Source organism: Amaranthus tricolor, chromosome 16 (assembly GCF_026212465.1).
Source record: "Amaranthus tricolor cultivar Red isolate AtriRed21 chromosome 16, ASM2621246v1, whole genome shotgun sequence".
Taxonomy (NCBI): domain Eukaryota; kingdom Viridiplantae; phylum Streptophyta; class Magnoliopsida; order Caryophyllales; family Amaranthaceae; genus Amaranthus; species Amaranthus tricolor.
In genome coordinates, this window is record NC_080062.1 from 6,740,531 (window position 1) to 6,765,060 (window position 24,530).

Sequence of the window (24,530 nt, forward strand, 5' to 3'; positions counted from 1 at the left end):
TACTTTCTAATTTATCCATCAAGACATTCATCATTGCATCATTTGTGGTAGCATTATCAACAACAATAAAAGAGATTTTATTTTCCAAGGTGAATTGGGAAAAACAATCCAATAATATCTTGGCAAGAACCCCTTTGTTATGTGGGTATGGAACATAACAAAACCTAAACAAAATTCACACACCAACATGGATTCAAAATTAAATAAAATTCACATAACTTGGCAATGAAATTTAAATGAAAGGAAAATAAATTACCTTAGGGTTCTATTATGTAAAACCCATTCTTCATCAATGAAATGTGACGTCACAGCCATATAACCTTTTTTTTGAGTAGAGGCGGTCCACATGTCAGTTGTTATTGCAATTCTACCCTCATTACGCTCAAGCAAGACTTTAAGAGAGCTCCTCTCGGTGTTGTACGTTTTTATCACATCATTTTTCAATGTGTTTCTCGAAATCATCTTAAAGTTGTCATTTAAACTCCTCACAAAGTTTCTAAAACCTATGTGGTCAACCATTGATAAAGGATACTCATGCATTACCACCATTTTCATCAATTCTTTCCTTGATACTTCTTGATCAAAAACCACTTTCTTTGGCCTTTCATTAACTGCTAAGTAAGTAGATCCATCGATTTCTCTTTTCACTTTTAATTGTGATTGATTAGATGCAAGGTTTAAATGTCTACTTGAACATGTTTTTTTAGCATGTTTATGAAGATGTGAAGTTCCACTACTCCCTTTGTAGGAAAGTATTTTCTTACAAGTCTTACATTTTGCCATTTGTACACCATTCACATGTACGAGATCAAAATAAGTCCATGCTTCTGAAGTTAATTTCTTACTTTTAGCACTACTTTGTTCAGTAGATTCATTCTGAACATCAACATTACCCTCAAATTCCCCATATGATTCATGAATATGATGCTCAATAGGTTGAATAGAAGCACCATCAATTCCATCATTTTGATTATCCATTTGCTCAACTCAACAATACACTGTGATAAATTTACTAGTCATCATCAATCACTAAACTCAAATACATCAACAAAAATCAAAATTTACCATTGAACTCAACATAAATCAACATAAATCAAGCACCAAACTCAAATACATCAACATTAATCAACCACTAAACACAATTAAACTCAAATACATCAACATTAATCAACCACTAAACACAACTAAACTCAAATACATCAACATAAATCAAAATTTACCATTGAACTCCACATAAATCAACATAAATCAAGCACCAAACTTAAATAAATCAACCACTAAACTCAACATTAGACATATATCTACTACTCAACATAAATCAAAAGTAATGTAGGAAAAAAAAAAAAAAAAAAAACTAGGTTTGGAATTTCGAAACCTGCTGGGCGTAGAGCAGCAGGCTGCTGCTGCTGGGCCGCTGTCTGTATGGAGGCTGAGCTGAGTGTCTGGAATGGATTTGAGGGTCGATGCAGATTGCAGAGCAGAGGGAGCGAGGGAGACTTGGAGTCTGGAGAGGATGGCTGCTGCGGCACTGGAGAAGAAGAGAAGTAGAGAACGTAGGGTTGAATAATATTGATAGGGAGTATTGCTGCTGCGGTTCAAAAGAGTTGAAATTTTTGAAACTGAAATCAGAGATAGGGAGTATTGAATAATGAATTAATGATATTGATATAAAAAAAAAATAAAAAAATAAAAAACAACGGGTCCTTTAGATCCGCGGGTCCGGATCTGGGTATTTTTCCCAGACCCGGACCCGGACCCGTGAAATTAATCAGGATCCGTATCCGACCCGGATCCGACGGGTCTATATTTTTAGGACCCAGATCCGTGAAAACGGATACGGATCCACGGATCCGGGTCGGGTCCAGTACCCATTGCCATCCCTACCCGGGGGGGTCAAGTGGGGGCAGTGGACCCCCCAATCCTAAAAAAGAAAATCAGGTTTTTTTTTTTTAAAAAAAAATAAATAAAAAAAATAAATAAAAAATAGCGTGCTGGAGTGGAGGCGGAAGAAAGAGAAAAAACCAAAACCTAAAACAAACCCTACGCTACGCGTCTTGCCGTCTTCGACATCTTCCTTAGTCCTTCCTCTTCGACATCTTCGTGACCTTCGTCTCCAGTCCAGTCCGTTCCTCGTTCCTCCGGCTCCTTCCTCCGTTCCTCGTCCAGTCCGCCAGACACTGACTGCAATTCAAGTTGGCAAGTTGCTTCGTCTTCGACTTCGACAATCGATCCGCAAATCGCAATCCAGGCTCCAGCAAATCAGCAATCGACGCTTCCTCTTCCTCTTCAAGTTGCTTCAGACTTCAGTACACTTCGTCTTCTTTCTCAAGGTATTTTCTCTTTTTTTTTCTTCTTTTTTCTTTCAATTTTGATTGAGTGAAGAGATTTTGGGTTTTTTGTACCTTGTTTTTGATTGTTTGCAAGATAATTTACTGTATTGTTTCTTGTTTTTTCGTTTTCTTCCATGAATTTTGTTCTTAGTGATGAGCAGTTACTTTTTTTTTTTCTTTTTTTTTCTGAATTTTGCAAGATAATTTCGTTTTCTTTTGGCTTATCTCATGGAATTGGAGCAAAATTTAATTGAATAATTTGTTTGGTTCATTGGTTGCAAGTTGTTAAATGTTACTTGATAGTTCACCTTGATGGTTCATTGAATAATTAGATTGAATAATTGAGTCATATTTTTAAATTAATCAGGAAATGTCAAGTAATTCAAGTTCACCTTGTTCGAAAAAGTCAAAAGCAAAGGGAAGACAACCCGATCTTCGTGAATTATTGTTTAAAAGAATGAAATCCCAACAAACATCTAACGAAGGCAATGAATCTCCTCCTTTAAGTTCCCCTCTAAGTCCTCCTTTAAGTTCCCCTCCAAGTGAAGATGTTAATATGGAAGTAGGTGGTTCAAGTAGAAGTAGTTGTGATGAACCATTGGATGATGAGTGGGTGTATGATGTTGAACTTCTTCCTCATGACCCGGGATTGAGGAAAAACATAATGGATTATCCCCCTAATGAAAGAAAACCGGTTAGGAGAGCATATGTTCTTAAAAAACCTTGCCAACCAAAAACACATGATTTCCCTCAAAGAAATATCTCTGGTAGGTTACGCCGTTTTTGTTTGAATTGGTTCAAAAAATGGGATTGGCTTGAATATAGTGTTGAAATGGATGCCGCATTTTGTTTTGTTTGTTATTTGTTCAAGAGGGATGTTGAAATTAACAAGGGGGGTGATGCATTTGTTGTTGGAGGGTTTAGAGCGTGGAATAAATCTGAGAGGCTTGAGAAGCATGTTGGAGGAATTAAAAGTGCTCATAATATTGCTTATGAGAAATATGTGAATCTAAGAGATGCAAATAAGACATCAATTGAATTTATATTTGATAATGCGAGTGAGGTTCAAATGAATGAATATCATATTCGTTTGAATGCATCCTTAACTTGTTTGAGATTTCTTTTGGGGCAAGGTTTGGCATTCCGGGGACATGATGAAAGTGAGGAGTCATATAGTAGAGGTAACTTTCTTGAGCTTTTGAAGTGGTTGGGGGGGAAGGTTGAGGAAATAAGAAAATATACTTTCCAAAATGCACCGAAAAATTGTCAATTAACATCTCCCAAAATTCAAAAAGACATTATCACTTGCTGTGCAAAAGAGACTACTAAACGCAGAATAGAAGAGGTTGGTGATGGTTACTTTTCTATTTTGGCCGATGAATCAAGTGATGTGTCTCAAAAAGAACAACTAGCTCTTGTTTTGCTGTTTGTTAATAGAGAAAATGGATCGGTAGTGGAACGCTTTTTAGGCATTCTACATGTGGGTGATACTACCGCTTTGTCTCTTAAAAATGCCATTATGTCCTTGCTTATGGAACATTCATTGAGTCCTTGTTTTCTATTTTTCTTTAAAAAAAAAATTATTCGGACGACGATCAGATTATCCGAACGACGTGACGTTCGGATTTTGACCCCCAAAATTGAAATTCCTGGGTCCGCCACTGCATATATTGTATGCTTCTAAGAATAGCTTCACATACCAATCTCCAAACACCAATTTGTCAAAACCTAAGTGAGATTCACATAGCTTGTATCAAAAAAAGAAGACAACAATATATACCTTAAAAAAACGTAGACAATAATAAATACCATTACCATCAAAAAATCCAAGTGAGGTTCACATAACTAGCATACAAAAACTAAACCCTAAAACACCATGAATCTTGACAAAATAAAAAAATGAAGACGAACAATAACAATTTTCGTGGGTTTTGAAGAAGAAATTATACCTTAAAAAAAAACAAAGCCCTAAAACAATTGCGTGGGTTTTGAAGAACAACAACAACAATTTTCGTGGGTTTTGAAGAAGTGAAAGGTTGAAGAAGAAGAAGAGGAAGAACAACAAATTTTCATGGGTTGAAGAAGACGAAGAGAAATGAGCAAATGTCGAAGTATGGCGGGTTTTAAAAACAAATAATATATTTTCGTGGGTTTTGAATCTGCTGTGTATATGAATAAAGGCGGGATTTTATCAAAAAAAAAAGGTATATGCTGCGGTTCTCAGCATATGCCCTATTTTTTTTTTGCCTAATTTTTCTACTACTTTTATGTTGCGCAGCATATATTATGCAGCATATAAAATTTTTTCCACTATTGATTTCTAAATATGCACCTACCTTAAACCATTATACATAATTTCTTAGTATTCATGTCAAACTAAATATAGTCCGATAGATGAGTAACTAGTATTTTTAGCGTAATAAAATCTCATTCAATATAATTTAGTTTTACTAAATTTCATTACTTTCTTCTTCATAATAACTATATGAATACTCAAAACTCAGGGGCTATCATTTTAGGTCTAATATTTTACTTTTAAACTTTATAACTTTTAAGTAAATTTTTTCATCAACTCCTTATAAATTATGCATAATTGAATAGTATCCCCATCTCTTAATTTATTGGTTACTCTTTTACGTTTTACAATAATTTTTAACTGTCCGTCACTAGAGATTTATCATCTAAAAAAATAAGTTACATTTGTCTCAATATATATCTCACTAAATTAATAAATTAAAATATTGACTAAAAATATGTTTTGTATGTGTATTTTGAGAATTGTTGCGAGTAACAAGAAACAAATAATATATATTATTATGCCTTATTTAATGCTCATTAATATTTTGCTTCTTTTGCTTCAAATTAGTTGCTATGCTTCTTATTTTCACATTATCTAATATATGTTTTTGCCCCTTAATATCTTGTTCAAGTTTAATAAAGAGTTAGAGTATAATATTTTTATAGTGTACCACTCCTCAATCGTCTTTTTAATTATTATATTACATGCATCCTTAAATCTCAAGTTCAATAACTCACACTTTCTAACTTATATTTTTTATGTCTAAAGGTTAATGTATATAGTGTATATTAAGTGTATATATACTAAATCTAAACAAGACCAACTCTAATATTTTTAGTTGCGTAATAAAAACAAATAATACCACGCTTGATTAAGCTTTTGTTTACACATAAAGAATAAGGAGCAAGTAGGTTTTTTGTTTACACATAAATGTATAAGTAGTTACTATATAAGTGTTGCTCCTGATTTAAACTGGATGTAATAAATGTTTATACTAAATAAGAGTAATAAAAGTGAGCATTAATCTAATTCATAAATATTAGTTAGTAATAAAACTTAAAAATATTGATATTATTTTTTTTTAAGTGTGGATCACATTTATACAAACCCAATTTTTAATTATTAAGAAAAACCTAATTTTTAAAATAAAAATGTTAGCATAAATCAACAAGATTACTATCCTTCATTCACATTAATGAAAATTATTATTAGTCAAATTAGTCAACAAAAGTTCAAACAAAGTTAATTAATTAGCAATGCAGCATAAAGATTAAAGAGTACAATTTAAAACCGTTTGATGGGTGCATGATTAAGCAAGATATAACTTATGGGACACGTGGCTTACATGCACTTAATCAAGATATTGTTTTGTGGTGGGTTGATGAAAAATGATGGTGATCGCGTGAGGACTCACGTTGTTATTGTTGACTTCAGGATGAATTTAAATGTGATTTAATTACGTGTTATCTAGAAATTTGTTTAATATGTATAATTTAATTATATTTTGAAAATTGCAGCATAGACAATGTGACAAGCTGTTAATGTGTTACTTCTACTTCAATTTTCTCAATTTGTTTTCATTAATGTAACAAAGTTTGTTATAATCATTATTTTGTCTTACTTAAAATAAGTAATGTCTTTTTAAATAAAGTTTGAGCTAAATTTATATAATATAGGGCTATTTAACCTATGTAAATGGTGCATTTCACAATAAAACCGCTTTATACAAGAATTTTTGATCGGATTATGAGTTTAATTCTCATCTAATATATTATTTTCCTTAACCTACTTGGTAATCAAAAGTAGCAAAGTTTGTAAACCCTATTTTTTTTCACCGACTTTATGAATTTACTGCTAATTAGAATTTTCTTGTACTAATATTTTTGTTCTACTAGGTTTAATTTATTTTTCACACAATTCGATAAATCTTTTACAATATTTTGTAATTCGAGTTAGTTTAGTAAAATTAGTTTATGGACCTATTGTAATTGATAGAGTATCAATAGGATTTTAATTGTGTTAAATTGAGGAATACAATCAATTAAAAATGAGTTGAAGTATTGATGATAATTGATAAGTAGTTGAAGAATGTTTACTTGGATTGAAAATTACTTAAATGAAATGAAATGAACGGATTGGAGTTAGTTCAATTGAATTGAATAGAACGAAAAAAAAAATGAAATTTTTTTAAAAGTTTTTTGATGTATTCAACTAAAAAAATAATATAAAATTGAATTAAATGGGCTATGTTAACTAGAAAAAAATTGCCTGACAAATCATATTAGCTAATAATTAAAATCACAAATTTTTATTTGAGAAGTCTGATCATAAGCAATGTCTAAATTGGACTGTAAATAGTCTAATTTTAGATATTAAAACACTTTTCTTTCCATTAAAAAATACTTATTTTTATTTCTATTAAAAAAATATTTATTTTTGAACTTAAATTTTTAATATGAATCTTTGTCGTAATAAAATTTTCTAATACAAAATTTGCTCCTTTATTTTGATAAGGTAGTACTACAGACTAAACTTTATAAGATGGAGCAAAGACAATGTGACCTGGGTAATTGTTCTTGTGTTACTTGTACCGCAATTTTCTCAATTTGTTTACATTAAAGTAGCAAACTCTAAGGATTTACACCTTATTTTCTTGCATCGTCGTTATTAATTTATTGTAAAATTTGAATTTTCTTCTATGTTTCCAATTTCATATAATTCATCAAACATTAAATTATTCTTTAAATTAATAAGTTCATTAAGAAAATAATTTGTCTGGTATGAGACTGTTTCATTGAACTCATATAATTTGTCAAGTTTTCTAATTGTTCAGATCACTTTAAGTTATAAATAATTACTTTACCACATTAAATGTACATGTGTCAGCCCAATAGAGATGGTTTTACCATCTGACCGTTTTATTTAAAAATTTTAATTAAGAAAATGATCTTCTAAGATGAATGGATTAAATTTAATAAGACCTTATAAATTTAAGTGTAATGGAAAACCTAGCTAGTGTTACAATAACATGTTAAACGAATTAACCTTGCCTCTATAATTTTTTACTTCAAATTTATTTTGTAAATTTTTACACCTTTTAAATTTAGCTCAAGTTTTGCCACTTTTTGAAATTGTTAATCTCTATATATATATATATATATATATATATATATATATATATATATATATATATATATATATATATATATATATATATTCTAAAGTAGATAACAAAATATTTGATGACAATACTTTTGTCTTGGCTACTTTATTGTATTACTGTGTAGAAGTATTCAAAATTTATCTAATGATTCGATAATTACTTAATTTTATAATTGTATTGAATTTTAATCCTATTTCAAAAATAAATGTACAATCATATAAACCAATATTAATATAAAATTCAATTTTACATTGATCCAAAAAATCTAATTCGAAATAAATTCAAAGAATCAAATAATATTTGGTAGTGTGTCATTCACTCATTCTCATTCTCATATCAACAAAATAGTTCTACCAAACCTCTTCAAACCATACAATAAATGTTTATAAAATGTCACTATAAATAGCTATAGTCTATAATAGCAATCAATGACACTGAAATAGTGCATTGGACCATTTGTCTTATTACGTATATTCGTTCAATACACCTAAGTTTTTATTAAAGGTGTATTTAAATATAAATTTAAAACCAAATGGTTATTGCATAATATTAACACAGATTATATATTACTAGTATACAAACTGGTGCAATGTATAAAGTTTGTTAGTATAAAAATACCTATATATAAAAATCCTTAAAAAAGATTCAATTACATATTATAGTGAACATGATTTGAATGTCCTACACTCACATTTTAACTTGTAAAAATGATTTCATTTGATAAAGCTTTATAAAATCGTCATTTGTAATTTTCCTATTTTTTTATATATAGTATTATATGATATGATTATATAACTTGATCTAATAAAAATCTTTTTGAAAACTTACCTTTAATATTTAAAATCATAATTAATGCAAAGTTCTATAAAATCGCTATTTGTAATTTTTCAGTTCTTTTATAGTATTGTATGACATGATAAGATATGATGTATGATTGTATGATTTGATCTGATAAAAATCTACTTGAAAATTTATCTTTAATACTCAAAATCATAATTAATACAAAACCCTATAAATTCACCATGTGAAAATTTCTAGTTCTTTTATTGTATGATTGTATGATTGTATGATTTTATAGTATCGTATGATATAATATATGATTGTATGATTTGATCTAATAAAAATATATTTGAAAATTTATCTTTAATACATAAAATCATAATTTATGCAAAATTCTATAAATTCACCATGTGGAATTTTACAGTTCTTTTATAGTCTTGCATTGTATGATATGATATGATAGGCTTATATGATTTTAACCTAGTGATGTGTATAAAATATTTAATATTGCTTTACAAATATTTAGATTGCAACTAAAATCAATAATTTTCTACACATAATAATAGCTTTTGTAAGAAAAATGGATATTTTATTAGTTTTGAGGGATTTTTGGCTGTCATATGATTTTGTACACATAATAACAGCAATTTAGGAAAGAATGAATACATTATTAATTTTGAGGGATTTCTTATAATTGTCGTTGGCTGTCATTTTCTGTCGGGAAAATTTACAAAACAAGTTGGTTATAATATTTTTCTGAGAGAAAAAATTTTCAAAATCAAATTATAATATTTTAAAATATTGATATTGATTATTGATTTACTTGAATTATATAACTAATTAAATGAGATTATAATTTAGGTAAATGAAATAGAGTCACTATAAATAGAAAACTTAATATAATCTAAAATCTTATTGGTAGAAAGATAAGTTGTAACATATTCTCAAAATATCATATCCAAAATTTAGCTGTTTTTGTAAAATTGACTATTTTTTTAGTTTGGAAATTGACAGTTTGACGAAATTTAAAGTTCATGTTATTGATTAATATCCAATTAAATTAAATCGCATGGCAACACTTGACAAAGCTCTTAAAGTTTGTCATCACTTGTCATTTTTCAACGAAATTGTAATATATATGTTTGATTTTTGAGATACTTTCAATTATTTCCTTACCATATTTTTTTTGTCTTTGTGGACTCAATTTTTAGCCATGTTATATTTGTTGATTTGCATCTACTTATGACATAACTTTAATGAAATTAATTTTTTCATTACTACTATATAGCAAAAAATTAAGATGAACCGGAAAACCACAATGGACAGTGGGACAAATTCACGATTATATTTCCAAAATCATATAACAATAGAAGGAGTAGTACACCAAGCAAAACATCTTATAAAGTCACTAATATAGTTACACATGTGGGCATTTCTTCAATACAAATTCTTGTGAGAGACGGTCTCTTTGAGAGTCTCTTTGAGAGAGCATTACTAATTGGACCAACCTATTATATATTTTTTAATATATTGTAAGTATGCATTAAAAATGATGTAAGTAGGCATTAAGGATACGACAAGTAAGCATTAAGAATAATGTAAGTAGGCATTAAGAACACGGTAAGTAAACATTAATCTTTAATGGGCTGGCCTGAGATACGTCTCTCAAGAGACTAACTGTTTGTTCAATACTCCACCCACCATTATTTAGCAACCCATTAGGGAAAATTTGAAAAACATAAGAGAAAAAATAAAAAAAATTAACAAAATAAACTAAGAATCAAACTTATTCCAAAAGTAAGCGTGAAATTCCCAAACCTGAGGTTTGGGGCTGTTCGCAGTTACTAACTGCGAACAGGTCAAAAAAGACAAAATAGCTGTTTGCACTTACTAACTGCGAACAACTATTTGACCTGTTTTGACCTGTTCGCAGTTAGTAACTGCGAACAGCAACAGGACAAAATAACTGTTCCCAGTTACTAAGTGGGAACAACTATTTTTGTCTTTTTTGACCTGTTCGCAGTTAGTAACTGCGAACAGACCCAAACCTCAAGTTTGGGATTTTCACGCTTACTTTTGGAATAAGTTTCGGACTTAGTTTATTTAATTAATTTTTTTTTTTGCTCAAGTATTTCAAAAATTCCCCATTAGGGCCCTAAGAACTCGGCCCTTTTAGCATGATAGAAAACTTATGGAAAAGTTGGTTTTTTAGCATGTTATTAGAAGCCAACATGTCAGAACATATTCTCAAAACGTTTGTTGCATGCACACTCCATGCCAAAAGGAATCTCGTCTGAAGGGGTGCAACAGAGTATATAACAAACTATTGGGTTTCGACCAACAACTTAAGCTTTTGATTGATTTGGTCCCTTAACATAGTATCAAAAACCAACGTCATATATAGGTTACAAGTTTGAATCTCATTTACCCTTCATTTCCAGTGTAATATTTAGCTTAATGTATAAGAAGGTTATATCTGACATTGTATTAGAAATTAACGTGACAAATCTAACACAAATAACTCTTATGAAAAAAGACGTGATAGAATATATTTATAATATATCTTAGGGCTTCAACTTTGGGTTGAATCGATAAATAAACCTTTTACAAATATATTGGACCTCCTAGCTTTAGTTTTGTTAGCTGTAGAAAGAATTGTTACACTATTTTCATTAATCTAATAGTTTTCAAGGATATAAAATGCCCTTTGATATCCGTCTATTCATAGCTCATATTATAAGAGAGAGAATTTTTTAAATTTAGCCTATTAATAATTCATTAATAAAAGAGATCTACAAATTTTACATCAAAATTAACAACATATCAATACATAAAATTTAAAATTAAATAACAATAATTAAACAAAATCATGATCATTTTAAATGATATTCCTCACTTTTGTATCTCCTTATTCACATCATTGTTTGATACAATCATTAAGGGGGAGTCTTTCGATCTGATACGATTTTCATATAAATTTGAACATAATAAATTTTTTTATTAGATGCAAGATTGATATTTTCTTTGTTGCCGCAAAAGTCTTTATCAATAAATCAATTTTAGCATACAATTAAAATCATAATCCCAAATGCTTACATAAATAGACTTAAAAATCCAATCAAAAGTAATTAAAATTATTGAATGAGTACACTATATATTTTTCCAGTGAAGAGAAGTTGAATTTTTATTCTAAAGATTTTCAATTAAAAGGTTGATAGTAGTCAAAAATAGACAAATAAAATAAGGGTGGCGCAAAAGAATTGGAGAAATAGGTCTAGACTATTACAAAGTAAATTCTCATTGGATTATAATAGGGTGTAATTTCTTTGTTTAATTTCTGGGAATTATCAAATGATTCCAATTATTAATCGAAGGGTGGTATATATTGAATTTAATTATTAGATCTGTCAAAAAAATTATCATAAAATATTTTCTGAATGATAATTTTTACTGAATAGATGTACGAACAAACAACCTAGAATATATATACTCCTATAATAGCGAAATCAAATAAATGAATTATAGAACTTAAGAAATAAATAGATTATATAATTGTTTAAAAAATTTGAAATTTTCAAATAACAACTTATAAAATTATGCTAGATTGAATGTTTTCATTGAACCATTTTTATCGTGTCTAATCTGTCTTGCACAATAATAAAATTTACAGTATTTTTGTAGTTTTATTTGCTGAGTTAGGGATTCATAAAAAAAATCTTAATATATGGGCACCATTGAGTATAGTTATTTCATATACTAATAATTTATTTTATTGGACTATCTAATTCATCTATGAGGCACGTTTAAGAGTGAGATCATCTTATATAAAAATTTATGTTTACTTTTTGTTTTTTAGAAAAGGAGTGATGTTACTCGTTTATCTCTTCCATGAGACTCTCTAAATAAAGGAAAAAAAATTAGAAAACACAAATTCTTTTTAAGATGGACTCATCCTCAGGCAATTTGATTTGGGCTGAATAGTCTAACTAAATTAGCTAATACTTTCTTTGTCCTTTTCATTTAGCATTTATTATTTTTTGGATACGTGAAAATAATTCAAAGGAAAGTTAAGTTGAAAAATAAAAAAAAGGAAAAATTACCTAAAATAATCCAACTTATTTGTGATTTTCCTACAATAATCTCACCTATTGATTAACCATGAATAATCCCAACTTTGAGAGGTATTTTCCTAGAGTAAACCCAGTGACCGGATGAATTGCTATAGCAAGTTTTATTTTTAAAAAAATGTGAAAAAAATGTAAAAACAATTTATGATTTTTTTATTATTTAGAATTTTTTACGTAAAATTTTAAATGTTTTCTCTAATTTTAAATTATTTTCAGTTTACTTTTTTTGGTGAATTACCTACTATAACAGGTCATCGGGTTATTCAAGTTTACTCTAGGCAAATACCCTTTAAAGTTGGAGATTATTCATGGTTAATTAATAGGTTGGATTATTGTAGGAACATCATGAAAGTTTGAATTATTCTAGGTAATTTTTTCAAAAATAAAGAAATGATAGAAATAAGTGGTTCAGATGAAGGGAGATAATAAATTTGTAGATAAAATTAAAAAAAGGAAAATGGGACGGCTTGGAACCAATTTCAAAATTAGAACAGCAAGCAACATCAGTAGAATATGAAAAAATATTAATGTAAATTAAGATGGACAGAGGGAATGCATCACTTATCACCAATTGTTGTATAAGACGTTTTTACCCGTGAAACATTCTTTATACATGAGTTAGATATCCTAAGTAATACAAAGTGTTATAGTATGAGCTACATGCTATTAGGTCGTCTCACTGAGAGACGATTTCTAACAAAAATTGTTGATCACTTTCGTTGTTAAAATACTCATTTTATAGTTTTTAATGTATAACATGTCATTTTAATGTTAAAAGTGATGTCAATCAAAACACTTATTTTTTTCATACTTAAAAATTTAAGCTCCTTGTATAAATATATCTCAACCGTGAGACAAGTTGCTCGAAAAAAAAGAGCATTACCATGAATCCATATCTTCCATGGGCCTCGCCGAATTCTTGGCAGACTGATCTGGGTTGGGCCAGCCTAAGTTAATTGTGGATTGTACCAAAACATTTTGATCCAGTACTCATCCAGCATCCCTTTAAATCTGCTTGAGATAACAATCTTAAAAAAACTTGAAAACAATTAACTTGTTTTAATGAAAATTTCTAAAATAAGCGATTTTGTGTCAGAGTATAAGGTAAATATTTATTCGCCGTTAGTAACATCAAAAAAGATAGCATGCCATCAACTGTTCTTGAAAGTTCAAAAGGTCAACAGCTACCTTGTTGCGAACAAGAGGGAGTTGGTCAAACAAAGTCAGCTTTTGTGACAGCAAACAAGGGATTCGACTTATGTTGACTTTTTTTTCTTGTCCGTTGTTATTAATAATGAATAAGCTTGATCTAAAATGTCAGAAACCTTCTTCCCTTTTAATTTCCCTTAATTCGCCAAACCCTGAAAAGCCGACATCTTTGAAAGGGTATGAATAAAATTCAAACTCGTGACTTTTCGTCATGTTGGCTTCTATAACAATGTTAATAAACCGATTCAACCAAAAGTTCAAACTGGATTGTAAAATCATAATATTATATTATGAAGTATACAATATACGTTATCAATTACTAATGGAACTTATTTGTTTGCTTCTGAAACAAAGATAAAACTATAATTTATTCATAATTTATAACCTTAAACAAAGAATTCGTGTTTAAACTCTATATCTTGTCTTGAAAACTCAGTATTTCAGATTTCAAATTCGACTTAGTCTAATTTTAATCTAACTTTATGAATTGAAAATGTAACTATAAATGAACTTTTTTATGTTTAGAAATACGTAAATACTTTCTTTAATTTGTTTTTTCCTACATTGCAAGTATGCAATATTTCCTAAGACATGCATCACATTTGACATTGCACATATTTCACAACTAATATCTCAACTTATACATAAGATTCCACATGATTATTGAATATTGAGTATAGTCTTTGTTAAAAATTATTAAAGATTATAAATTATAAATATTAAAAAAAAAATCTAACAAAATCCCATATGACTATTAAATATAGTCTTTGTTAAAGATTGTTCATTAGAGAATGTTAAAAGAAAAGTTAAAATTGAATTTTATCTAAATTGAAAATCACTTTTGAGAAAAAACTTTAAATTTAGTTCTCACGTAATAAAAAAAAACTTGCAAATACTGAAAAAAGTCAAAATGCTCTCAATATTAAGGAACAAAGGTCAACATCCTCAAATATAATGTTTGTGTTAATGTAGTAAATAAAGCTCTTTAAGTTTTGCCCACTATCAGCCTGCTCTATCCACTTAGACTATAGGTCTTGCTAGAGTTATTAGTGTCGCTTCTGATATTTTATAGGTCTTAGGTAAAATTCAAAAAAAATTCTTTTTTTAGAGGGTTGATTTTAGTCTTTAGTGGGTGTTTGGTAAAAGTAAAGTTACAATTTTATAAGCAATGTTCTACATTCTACATGACAACATTATTGAAATAAAGAATTATGCCTCTTTCTAGTTCTAAACCTTAGACAAAAGTCTACCTTGCCTTAGGTCATGAACAACCCCGACTAGAGCAGGGCATGTCCTTGGTAGGTCACGCCATGGACGTGTTGGCCACACTCAAGCAATAACTCGTTACACAACACGAGCTAGCACACAAGGGTTGCGTCAGGGTCCCGCTGCTAACCACAATAAAATTTTTGATTTTTTTTTTCTTTTTTCCATCAAAATTTGCTTTGGATATGCAAGATTAAGGGGGCCATGCAGGATGGTCGTACCTATAAGGCAAGTGTTGTATTATGCCAATCTCACATAATGGTAACTATGGCACATCATTGGTCCACTGATGTGGTTAGAAGGGCGTCTTGGGCCTAGTTATGTCAGTTTATGAGTCGTTTATGCCCGTAGTTGCTCGACCCGTTCCATTTCTAATTTCCATTCAATTTGTGAAAGCTTGATCATTTTTCGACAATATAGTCTTGACAAAGTCATATAACAACACACCGTCTCATCATGAGAGGGATCCATGTAATCAACTAATTTTTCTTATTAGTCACTTTAAGATTGTAAACGATCACTTTAAGGTTATAAGTAATCACTTTATTAAGACTACAAAAGATAATCATTTTCAAAACTTTAAGTGATCACTTTAAGATTATAATTGGTCATTTTAAAATTGCAAGTGATAACTTTAAAGTCATAAGTGATCATTCTAAAACTATAAAAATTAATTACTTTATAGTTGTAATTGGTCACCTTAAGATTGCAAGTAATCACTTTCAAAACTCAAATTTATGTGTGGTTTTAGGCATCTTCAAAGAGTCTGACCGCCTAGGACTTCAAAAAACTCTAACAGTACATTAGTCAAGCATAACTCAGTTGGTGACGTGTCTTTCTGTAATATTGATAATTTGGTATTCAAAATCTACCAATGTTAAATTTTGATCTTTATCTTACTATTCATGATTGTGGAAGAATTCTAATTTTTAAAACATAAAAAAGTAAATAAAATCTTTATATTCTTTGCTCCGCCCGTGCTTTAATTATTATAGGAAAAAGTTATATATGATCTAATTGAGACATGACCAGATTCGGGTATAAAGCCAAAATGGTTGTCTTTTTGTATTATGCGTTCCTACATGTTTAAGCGTGCGAAATTGGCATGATGTATAGTATGTATAGTCCCAACAAAGTACAAACCAAACTGTTAAAATTACAAAGGTGACAAAATTTTCACCAAAGGAATAGAGAATGGTCACACACTCACACTTATTACAATGTACTTTCTCCAAGGCATGGTGGACTCGTTGTCCATTGATTCAGTAACTGAGTCTACTGAGTCATTGTTTGCTGTTTTCTAATGACATTTCTGTCTGTTTTGCCTGTGTTGTGAGGAGTGAGGCCCCTTCTAAGATAATACAATGTCTCGTGGGTTGCTAATGTGTTGGTAGCTGAGTGGCTTCATATCTCAAATTGGATACTAAAAAATCATACTAATCTTTCCCACTTTTTATCATTTATACTTTTCTTAGAGTAACATATTTTGGAGCCTCAACCATTAGCTTAAGTATTTGGTTGAGTTGGTTTTTTGACATGGTATTATAAGCTAACTTGATAAGAGGTCACGGATTCTAATCTCAACCATCCCTCATTTATACTGGAATATTTAATGCCAGGTATAAATGTGGAGGACATTTGTTGCTTCTACACTTCTAGTCAAAGGGTTCTCGTGTAAGGGGATGTGTTAGAGTATGTAACATATCCTTGGCCTCAGCCATTAACTTAAGCTTTTGGTTAAGTTGGTTACTTGACGTAGTATCAGAAGCCGACGTGATAAGAGGTCACGAGTTCGGATCTCAACCACCCCTTATTTTTAGTGAAATATTTAGCGCTGGTTTTGAGGAGGGTCTATGTTGCATCCATACTTCTAGTTTAAAAGGTTTTTGTACGAGGGGGTGTGTTAGAGTATATAACATTATCTGGACCTCAACCATCAACTTATGCTTTTAATTGAATTGGTTCTTTGACAATATAACAACTTAAACCCATACATACATATAATAGTGTTATGAAGCAAATAAAATGCATGAAGATGATTCAATAATCTATTTAGTACCTCCATTTAACATGCAGGTTAAACTTTATTCATTCTCTCTCATCGTAGGAATCTCGTTATCTTGGCATTTGTTTCAAGTTGAAGGACTTTTTGGCCACATCTTTCTTTATAGGTATGAGTTGCTGTCTTCCGTCTCTCCATAGAGTTTGATTATAATTTTTATGAGCGGAATACACGGGGTACGATGATGATATGAATACTTGCTCCATTTTGATTTTTTATTTTATTATTTACAAATAAAGTTTGACGTAAACAACTAATATTCATTTGTCACTTTGAATATGCTACTGAAAGTAACATGTTACATAAAAATACAGTTACAAAAAATCTTATTAGTTTTTGATTTATATGACAATGGTTGTTGGTTGAAGTTGTTGATTGATTTCGCTAGTTGAAAATAGAGGTGTCCAAATTCGGATACTAAATTATATTCAATCTGGATGTCTGAATATCTTTTTTTTGGATAGTAAAACTCGTGATCTAGTTTCGATTAATCTTTTTTGGATAGTAAAATTTGTGTTTCAGTTTAAGTATCAACATAAATTTTATTTACATTAATTTTTTAATATTTTTATTCATACATAATTTAAAATATTTTAAAATTTAATTATTATATTGATAAGTATGCAAAGTTAAATATAATATTTAAACTGACCAGAGAGAGTAAACTTTTAATCTGGAAAAAAACTCTCAAGCAACTCAACTTAGCAACTAGCAAAGACTAGTAAGCAAAGTTGACCTACCAAATTAAAGCCAATTCAATCTCATAATCTCAAATAGGAACAAGGTGATAGCCATAAACACACCTAAAAAATCCAACAAAAGGACTCAAAGATAATATCATGAAGAGAATTAGGAGTATCTATTATTTTCATTTAGAATAAATACCACTTTTCTAGAAAAATTCTTAAGTGTGATTTTCATGCATTTTTATCATTCTACTCTATAATAAAAATAGATTTCACTGCGAGACGGGTTCATACAAAAGACCCACTAATAAAGAAACATTAAAAAAACAATGAAAATTGCATTTCCACTTATATATAAAACGATATTTTTAATAATTTGAACTGATCCAATTAAAGTCGTCTTACGATAAGATAGACTCAATAGCGAATTCGTATAAAAAAATTAGATATTATAAAACCTTAGGTTGGGGTAAGCTCTTACAAGGAAGCCCCAAATGCCGGTCCAATGAAAATGACACGCAAGCCGGCCCACCATTTTTGATTGGATTTGGGTCTATAAGGCTAAGGGGGAAGCAGGCATGTGGCTACGTGGGGGACACACCTAAACTACTCTCATTCATTTACTTTTTTTGTTTTTTTTAAAATATATTCTCACTTTTTTTTAATCCATGAATAATTATGAATAATTGAGACTCCTCTAAAAACTTGTTTGTTTGTTTTAGTGAATGTGTACAACAAAAAAGAAATAAAAGTTGGGGTATACATTTTGGACCTCTCAATGATCCATCCAATCCTTTGCCTTTTCATACATGATACATCTCTCTCTTTTACTTTTTTATTTTTTATCATGTCACTATTACTTTTCCCTTTAATTGTTTTTTTGATGGTGACCAAGAGAAAAAAGCTTATTGGACTATGGAAAAGACTTGTTTTGCAAAAGAGGAGGTTAAATAGTGCAAATTCATCTTGGGTGAGATAAGGGCCAACGGGTGGGTATGAAGCGAGGCGAGTCATATGGGACAGTGCGAGTAGCATGAGGTGTGTAAGAACTTATACACACCATTTACCCACTACCTATGATATATTAGACTTTTTATACCCAATTCACCTACTATTCATCACCTTCATATTTATGTTCGCTTCAACTGGAACGGATGAATTGCAAGCCCATGAAATTTTACAAGTATGTCATCCCTGACTGGGTACAAGTCAAGCCGACAACATAAGGCACGACCCCATTAACACGACATGAGACAATTGGTGCTTAGGCTCGACCTACACGAGGTATGAATTTTCATGCTTTGTGCGTGCCACATTCACAATATTTAGGAAATGACCAGACTTTTAGATTTTGCATGTCAAATTCACTAATTTCCATCTAAATTTGTTAAAAAAAAATGGAACAGAGGATCAGTTTGCATTTAAAGCTTCTTTCATTCTATTTTCCTCCCCTTTGGTATCTTAATTAACAAAGGACCAATTCATTTTCTTCCTTTCCTCTATTTTTTTCTATTCAAATATAGTATAATTGTTTAAGTGTAAGAAGTGTGATTAATATAGATGAATTCAGTAGAAATTTAAAAGTAAACGGCTTTTTTAATTTGCACCCCTTTTATCCGCTGAGTTGGCCAATATTTTTATTTTGAGTCGTTTCTTTTACTTTATTTATTAGATAATATATTCACCATTTTTTCACTTGTGCATCCATTATTAGGTGTTGTATAATTAAAAGGACTCAATTTTCATTTTTTACCTATTTTAAAATATCATAAATATTATTTCCAATCCTCAAACTGTCCCCACATATTGCAACTTTGCAAGTATTAACAACAAAGAAGACACCCCCAAGCAAAGTTACAAATTCAACCCACAAAAACATTCACTGAAATACCAAACTCATTACTCTTCTTCCCCACTCCACCCTTTTCTCTCTTCCCCTTCTTTCTCTCTCTACAATATCTTTCTCTCTCTTAATTTCCTTAACTTGGCATTCAAAATGCCAAGACCAGGTCCAAGACCTTATGAGTGTGTTAGAAGAGCTTGGCATAGTGAAAGACACCACCCCATTAGAGGCTCCCTTATTCAAGAAATTTTCAGGTCTTTTTACTTATTTGCTATATTTTCTAATTTTAATTTTATCAGAATAACATATTCTGAAACATCAATTATAAGCTTAAACTTTTAACGATGTGGTATAAGAGCTAAAGTGAGAGGTTATAAGTTTAAATTTCAACTATCTCTCAAATGAAGTAGTTTAACATTGAGCTCAAAAGGTTCTCGTGTGAGAGGAACATATATTAGAGTATATAACATGTTATGAGCATAAATTATAAGTTTAGCTTTTGATTGAATTGGTTTATTTTTTATTTCTCAATATTCACCCTGTTTTTCTCTTTTAGAATTGCCAATGAAATTCATTCACCAGCTACCAAAAAGAAGAAAGAATGGCAAGAAAAACTCCCCATTGTTGTTCTTAAAGCTGAAGAAATTATGTACTCCAAAGCTAATTCCGAGGTTCAATAATTTCTTACCTAATTTCCCATCATTACTTGTAATTTTTAGATAATTTAGTGTTTTTTCTTTTCCTTGTTCAATCCTAATTTCTCTTCTTTTGGTAATTTTGGTTCATTATAGCAATTTTATATAATGTGGGTTATTTTTAGGTTGAATATATGGATCTTAAAACTCTTCGAGATCGAGTTAATGATGCAATTAACACCATTATTCGCCGTGAAGAAGGGTCTGAAGATACAGGGGAGTTTTTGCAGCCTTGCATTGAAGGTATTTACTTTCTTTTTTCTTTTTTTTTAAGTACATAAGCAAGAGGGGTAGCAAGAGTCTAAAAAGTGTCAGTGGAAAACAGTGGTACTTGCTCTAACTGAGACTAGACCTGATTCTAAGACTCTTTTCTCTCTTTTTGTTTTGTGGGTTGGAAAAAGCTATGTTCTTTAAGCTAAAGTTGCAAATTTACTTAATGGGGATTGTTTAATTAGACAAATTGATACTTGTTCTAACTGAGATTAGACCTAATTTTATTACTCTTTTCTCTCCTTTTGTTTTATGGGTTGGAAAAAAGTTTTCTTTAAGCTAGAGTTGCAATTTTACTTAATGGGTATTTGTTTAATTAGACCTAGGGCTAGAGGAGGGGCAATGAGAGTCTAACAAGTCTCTGCGAGAGAGAGTAGTACATGTTTCAACTGAGATTAGACTTAATCTTCAACTCTTTTCTCTCTTTTTGTTTTGTAGGTTGGAAAAAAGGTATGTTCTTTAAGCTAAAGTTGCAATTTTACTTAATGGGTATTGGTTAACTAGACAAATTTAGTTGCCTAGGGTTGGATTCTTATAGTGATATGTTGGGTAATTACAATTTGTTGAAGTTATTTTATTTGGGTGCATAGAGAGTCAATAGAAGTGACATAATTGAAATTTGATCTTGTTTTTTAATATAATATGACTTTGATTTTCGACAAAAGTTTATGGTAATGTTACTATTAGCGCCTTTTCTCTCAGGCCTATAGTAAGCACTAAGCACTGTTACTGATCAATGTATTCTGTTGGAATGATTCACTAAAAACAGTTCTACTGTGAGTTTTAGGCTTTGTTATTTATTCCTTAAACCAAAGCAACTGATACTTTTGACTTTGTAAAAGTATGATATATTGTTTGATTTTGGTTTATCTATGGAATTTTGGAGATTTTGATGTGTGAATATAAATATAACTACTCGTTTAAGATGTTTTGTACATCTGCAAGAACGAGTATCAGTGAATCGGTAAGGAAGAGAAAAAGCTGGAATTTGAGAGACTTAAAGAGGATGGGAAAACCGAAGATGACCTAGAGGGTTGGAGTGGAAAAATATATGAAGAATTTAGACTCCTTGAGATGATAGAAAATCAAAATGAATGGAAAATCAAAATGAATGGAGAAAGAGAATTCGTAGATGACAAAACTGATCTATCTGTTTGTGTAGCGTCTAACCTATCCCTAGTTTTTCAGGATTTAGGCGTTGACATTGTTGTCGTTTGTGTATGTGTCTTTGCTTCTAAAACTCTTGATTTAGGCTTTTGATTTTCATTTTGTAATGAAGTATGGCGTTTGGTGCATCGTTTATGCAGCTGCTCTTCATTTAGGTTGTTTTCCGAGAAGGGCTTCAAGGAGCCAAAGAAACAACAATCATGGAGGTTACTTAAGTGGAAATCCGGAATCAAAGAATGTGACTGAGGGAAACCCCAAACCGAATTCATCCCTTACGCCTCATTACTCAAACTTTTTTGGAAAGGAGCAATGTTGCTTGAACAATGAACCTTTCCTATCTAGCCAAATTGGTTTGCCTTGTCAAGGCTCGTTTTCATCGCAACCGTATGCTGTTTTTCCGCTCTATTATGGCTCATGCTCTCAACCTATCGAACCTCAACTAATGATCGGTGACCATCCTTCATTGAAATCTATTAGCAATAGCTACCCTTTTTCGAGAATACCTCAAAACTTTTGCTTGTTTGCTGAGGAAACTACCAAAAATCGAATAGACCCACCAAAAAGTCCCATGAACCCGTCTCCAAAAGAGTGTGACTTATCTCTTCGCTTGGGATATTCGTCAACGCAAAAGGATGAAGACGATACAAAAGCCATGCGTTCTAAGAAGTCTAAAGAGACATTTTCCTTGTATCACGAAAGCGATAGCGGCTCAAGCGATGATCTTTTGGATATAAATTTGATGGGTAAGAAGCGAAAGTCAGCTGATCAATCACATCATTCATGGAAGCCAAAGTTCTTGGCAAATTACTCGAATGAAGGAACGAGTACTGCAGGTTAGTTAAGAGCTATTGATCCGCCTTTTGTAGAAGGATAGATGATTGTGGGTTAGTAGGGTCGGAGTTTAATGGTTGTGCTTGTAAAGTTCATAGCTTAATTTTGCGGATTGCTCGTCTTGTTGGTTTGTTTCAGCTGTTTTATTTCCTAAAATGAGTTGTTTCTTGTGTAATTTTTAGCTATCAAGAGTTTTGTAGATAACTGTTGTATGACTCTTATCAGATGTGTTAATTTCAGAAGCATCATTTTCTATGAGGTGTTGAGGAGTTTGTGTCATTTACCTTGATGATGTTGTGTTGTGTAATGCTCTTTTTTGTGCAATTATGAGGTCCTTGTTTTTAGTCAATTTTGAAGTAATTATATAGTTCCACATTACTGGCTATATTCCAATAGTAACACTATTTATCTCTAATCTTGTTTCGGTAATTCCGACTAATGCATAAGAAATGTAATGATATGAAATTTTGTTTTATTCTTCATAAACCTAGTTCTTAATATGTGACCTTCATAATTTTTAGTTTAGTCAAAATAAAGGTATCTAATATCAAAATATACATTGAATTATGTGTAAAAGGAAATGTAGCAAGTATTGGGTAACGAAGGAAGTACAAAGAAGTGATTTTTCCTGTGATCAAACGATAAAAGTAATGAGTTGATTTAGTAGTTAAAAGGTTTTTTTCGTTTATCTTTGTAATAAAAGTTTAATTTTGACCAGATATATAAAACGTATTAGTCATTTCTTTTCGCGTGTGAGGGATCCTTCTTATCCTTGATTCATAAAAAAATTATCATATTAAAAGTACTACAAGTTGATTAACATATAACTTGGTGGGTTACTCCATCTACTACAAAATAAATTTTGGATGGAAACATAATAGTCTTTGCATGAAAAAGAAAATATATGTGGATGCCATTGAATATGTTTTTCGTTATTAATTGAGTTTAAATAGAGTATAAATTTTTTATTATTGATAATCTTGAATTGGACTAAATTTAATGTTTGATAAATTAAATAAATTTGAATTTGAATCATTTTAAATATTATTTTAAAAGTAGTTAAAATTAAGTATTTATAAATAACTTTTTTAAATTTTATTTTTCTCAAATTCTTTATTTATAATTTCATAACTAAAAATCTATTATTTAATTATGAATTATTTATTCTAAACATAACTGATAACCCACTCTATTTTAAGTTCATCCTTGCAAGTGTAGATTGCACAATTAGTTAGAGAACGACCAAGAGTTTCTTATATCAATACTCCATATCAGATTCATATTTTTAAAGAAAACTAGTTTAACATATATTATATGTCTCATCAAATTTAAAATATTTATTTTTTTAACGTAAATATTCTGAGTTAAATATGTAGTAAATTTAATAAAACAAATAAAATATAATTTACTTATTTTACATATTTTTAAAAGTTAAATATCTATGATGAATATTAGTACCAAGTGTTTGATATTTTGCACCGCTAATCAAATAATGACAAACAATAAGCTAAAACTTTGTAGCTTATTGAAATTGATGGCATTTTTAAAAAGTGTTATTTAGAAAGACTTGTGAGAGTTTTATTGACTTTTTCTCTTGGGGGGAAGGAATGGGGAGTGTCTTTGGCTTGTATGCTTTGGGTACAACGAGATGTCTCTTTCTAATTCCACCTTTTTTTTTAAAAAAAATTCCTCAATTATTAAATTATTTTTTCAGGGTAAAAATGAGGGGTGGCCCAAGTTATCTTTGATGTTGGGACTAGACTTGTCAATCTATAACCTCTTAGAAGAACATGATCTTTTAT

The 24,530-nt window shown here is 30.2% G+C and overlaps 1 protein-coding gene across 2 annotated transcripts; it reads left to right on the plus strand.

Moving 5' to 3' along the window:
* Window positions 1–19,782: 19,782 nt before the first annotated feature.
* LOC130803239 (uncharacterized) lies at window positions 19,783–23,143 on the plus strand. 2 transcript variants are annotated; one of them, XM_057667415.1, is made up of 4 exons: window positions 19,783–20,019; window positions 20,322–20,436; window positions 20,586–20,703; window positions 22,038–23,143. In XM_057667415.1, exons 1-4 carry the CDS (start codon window positions 19,919–19,921, stop codon window positions 22,733–22,735), a joined length of 1,032 nt encoding a protein of 343 aa, XP_057523398.1. In that variant the 5' UTR covers window positions 19,783–19,918; the 3' UTR covers window positions 22,736–23,143. The 2 variants fall into 2 exon arrangements, with proteins under 2 accessions (XP_057523398.1, XP_057523399.1); XM_057667416.1 differs by having other exon boundaries at window positions 22,053–23,143.
* Window positions 23,144–24,530: the final 1,387 nt, after the last annotated feature.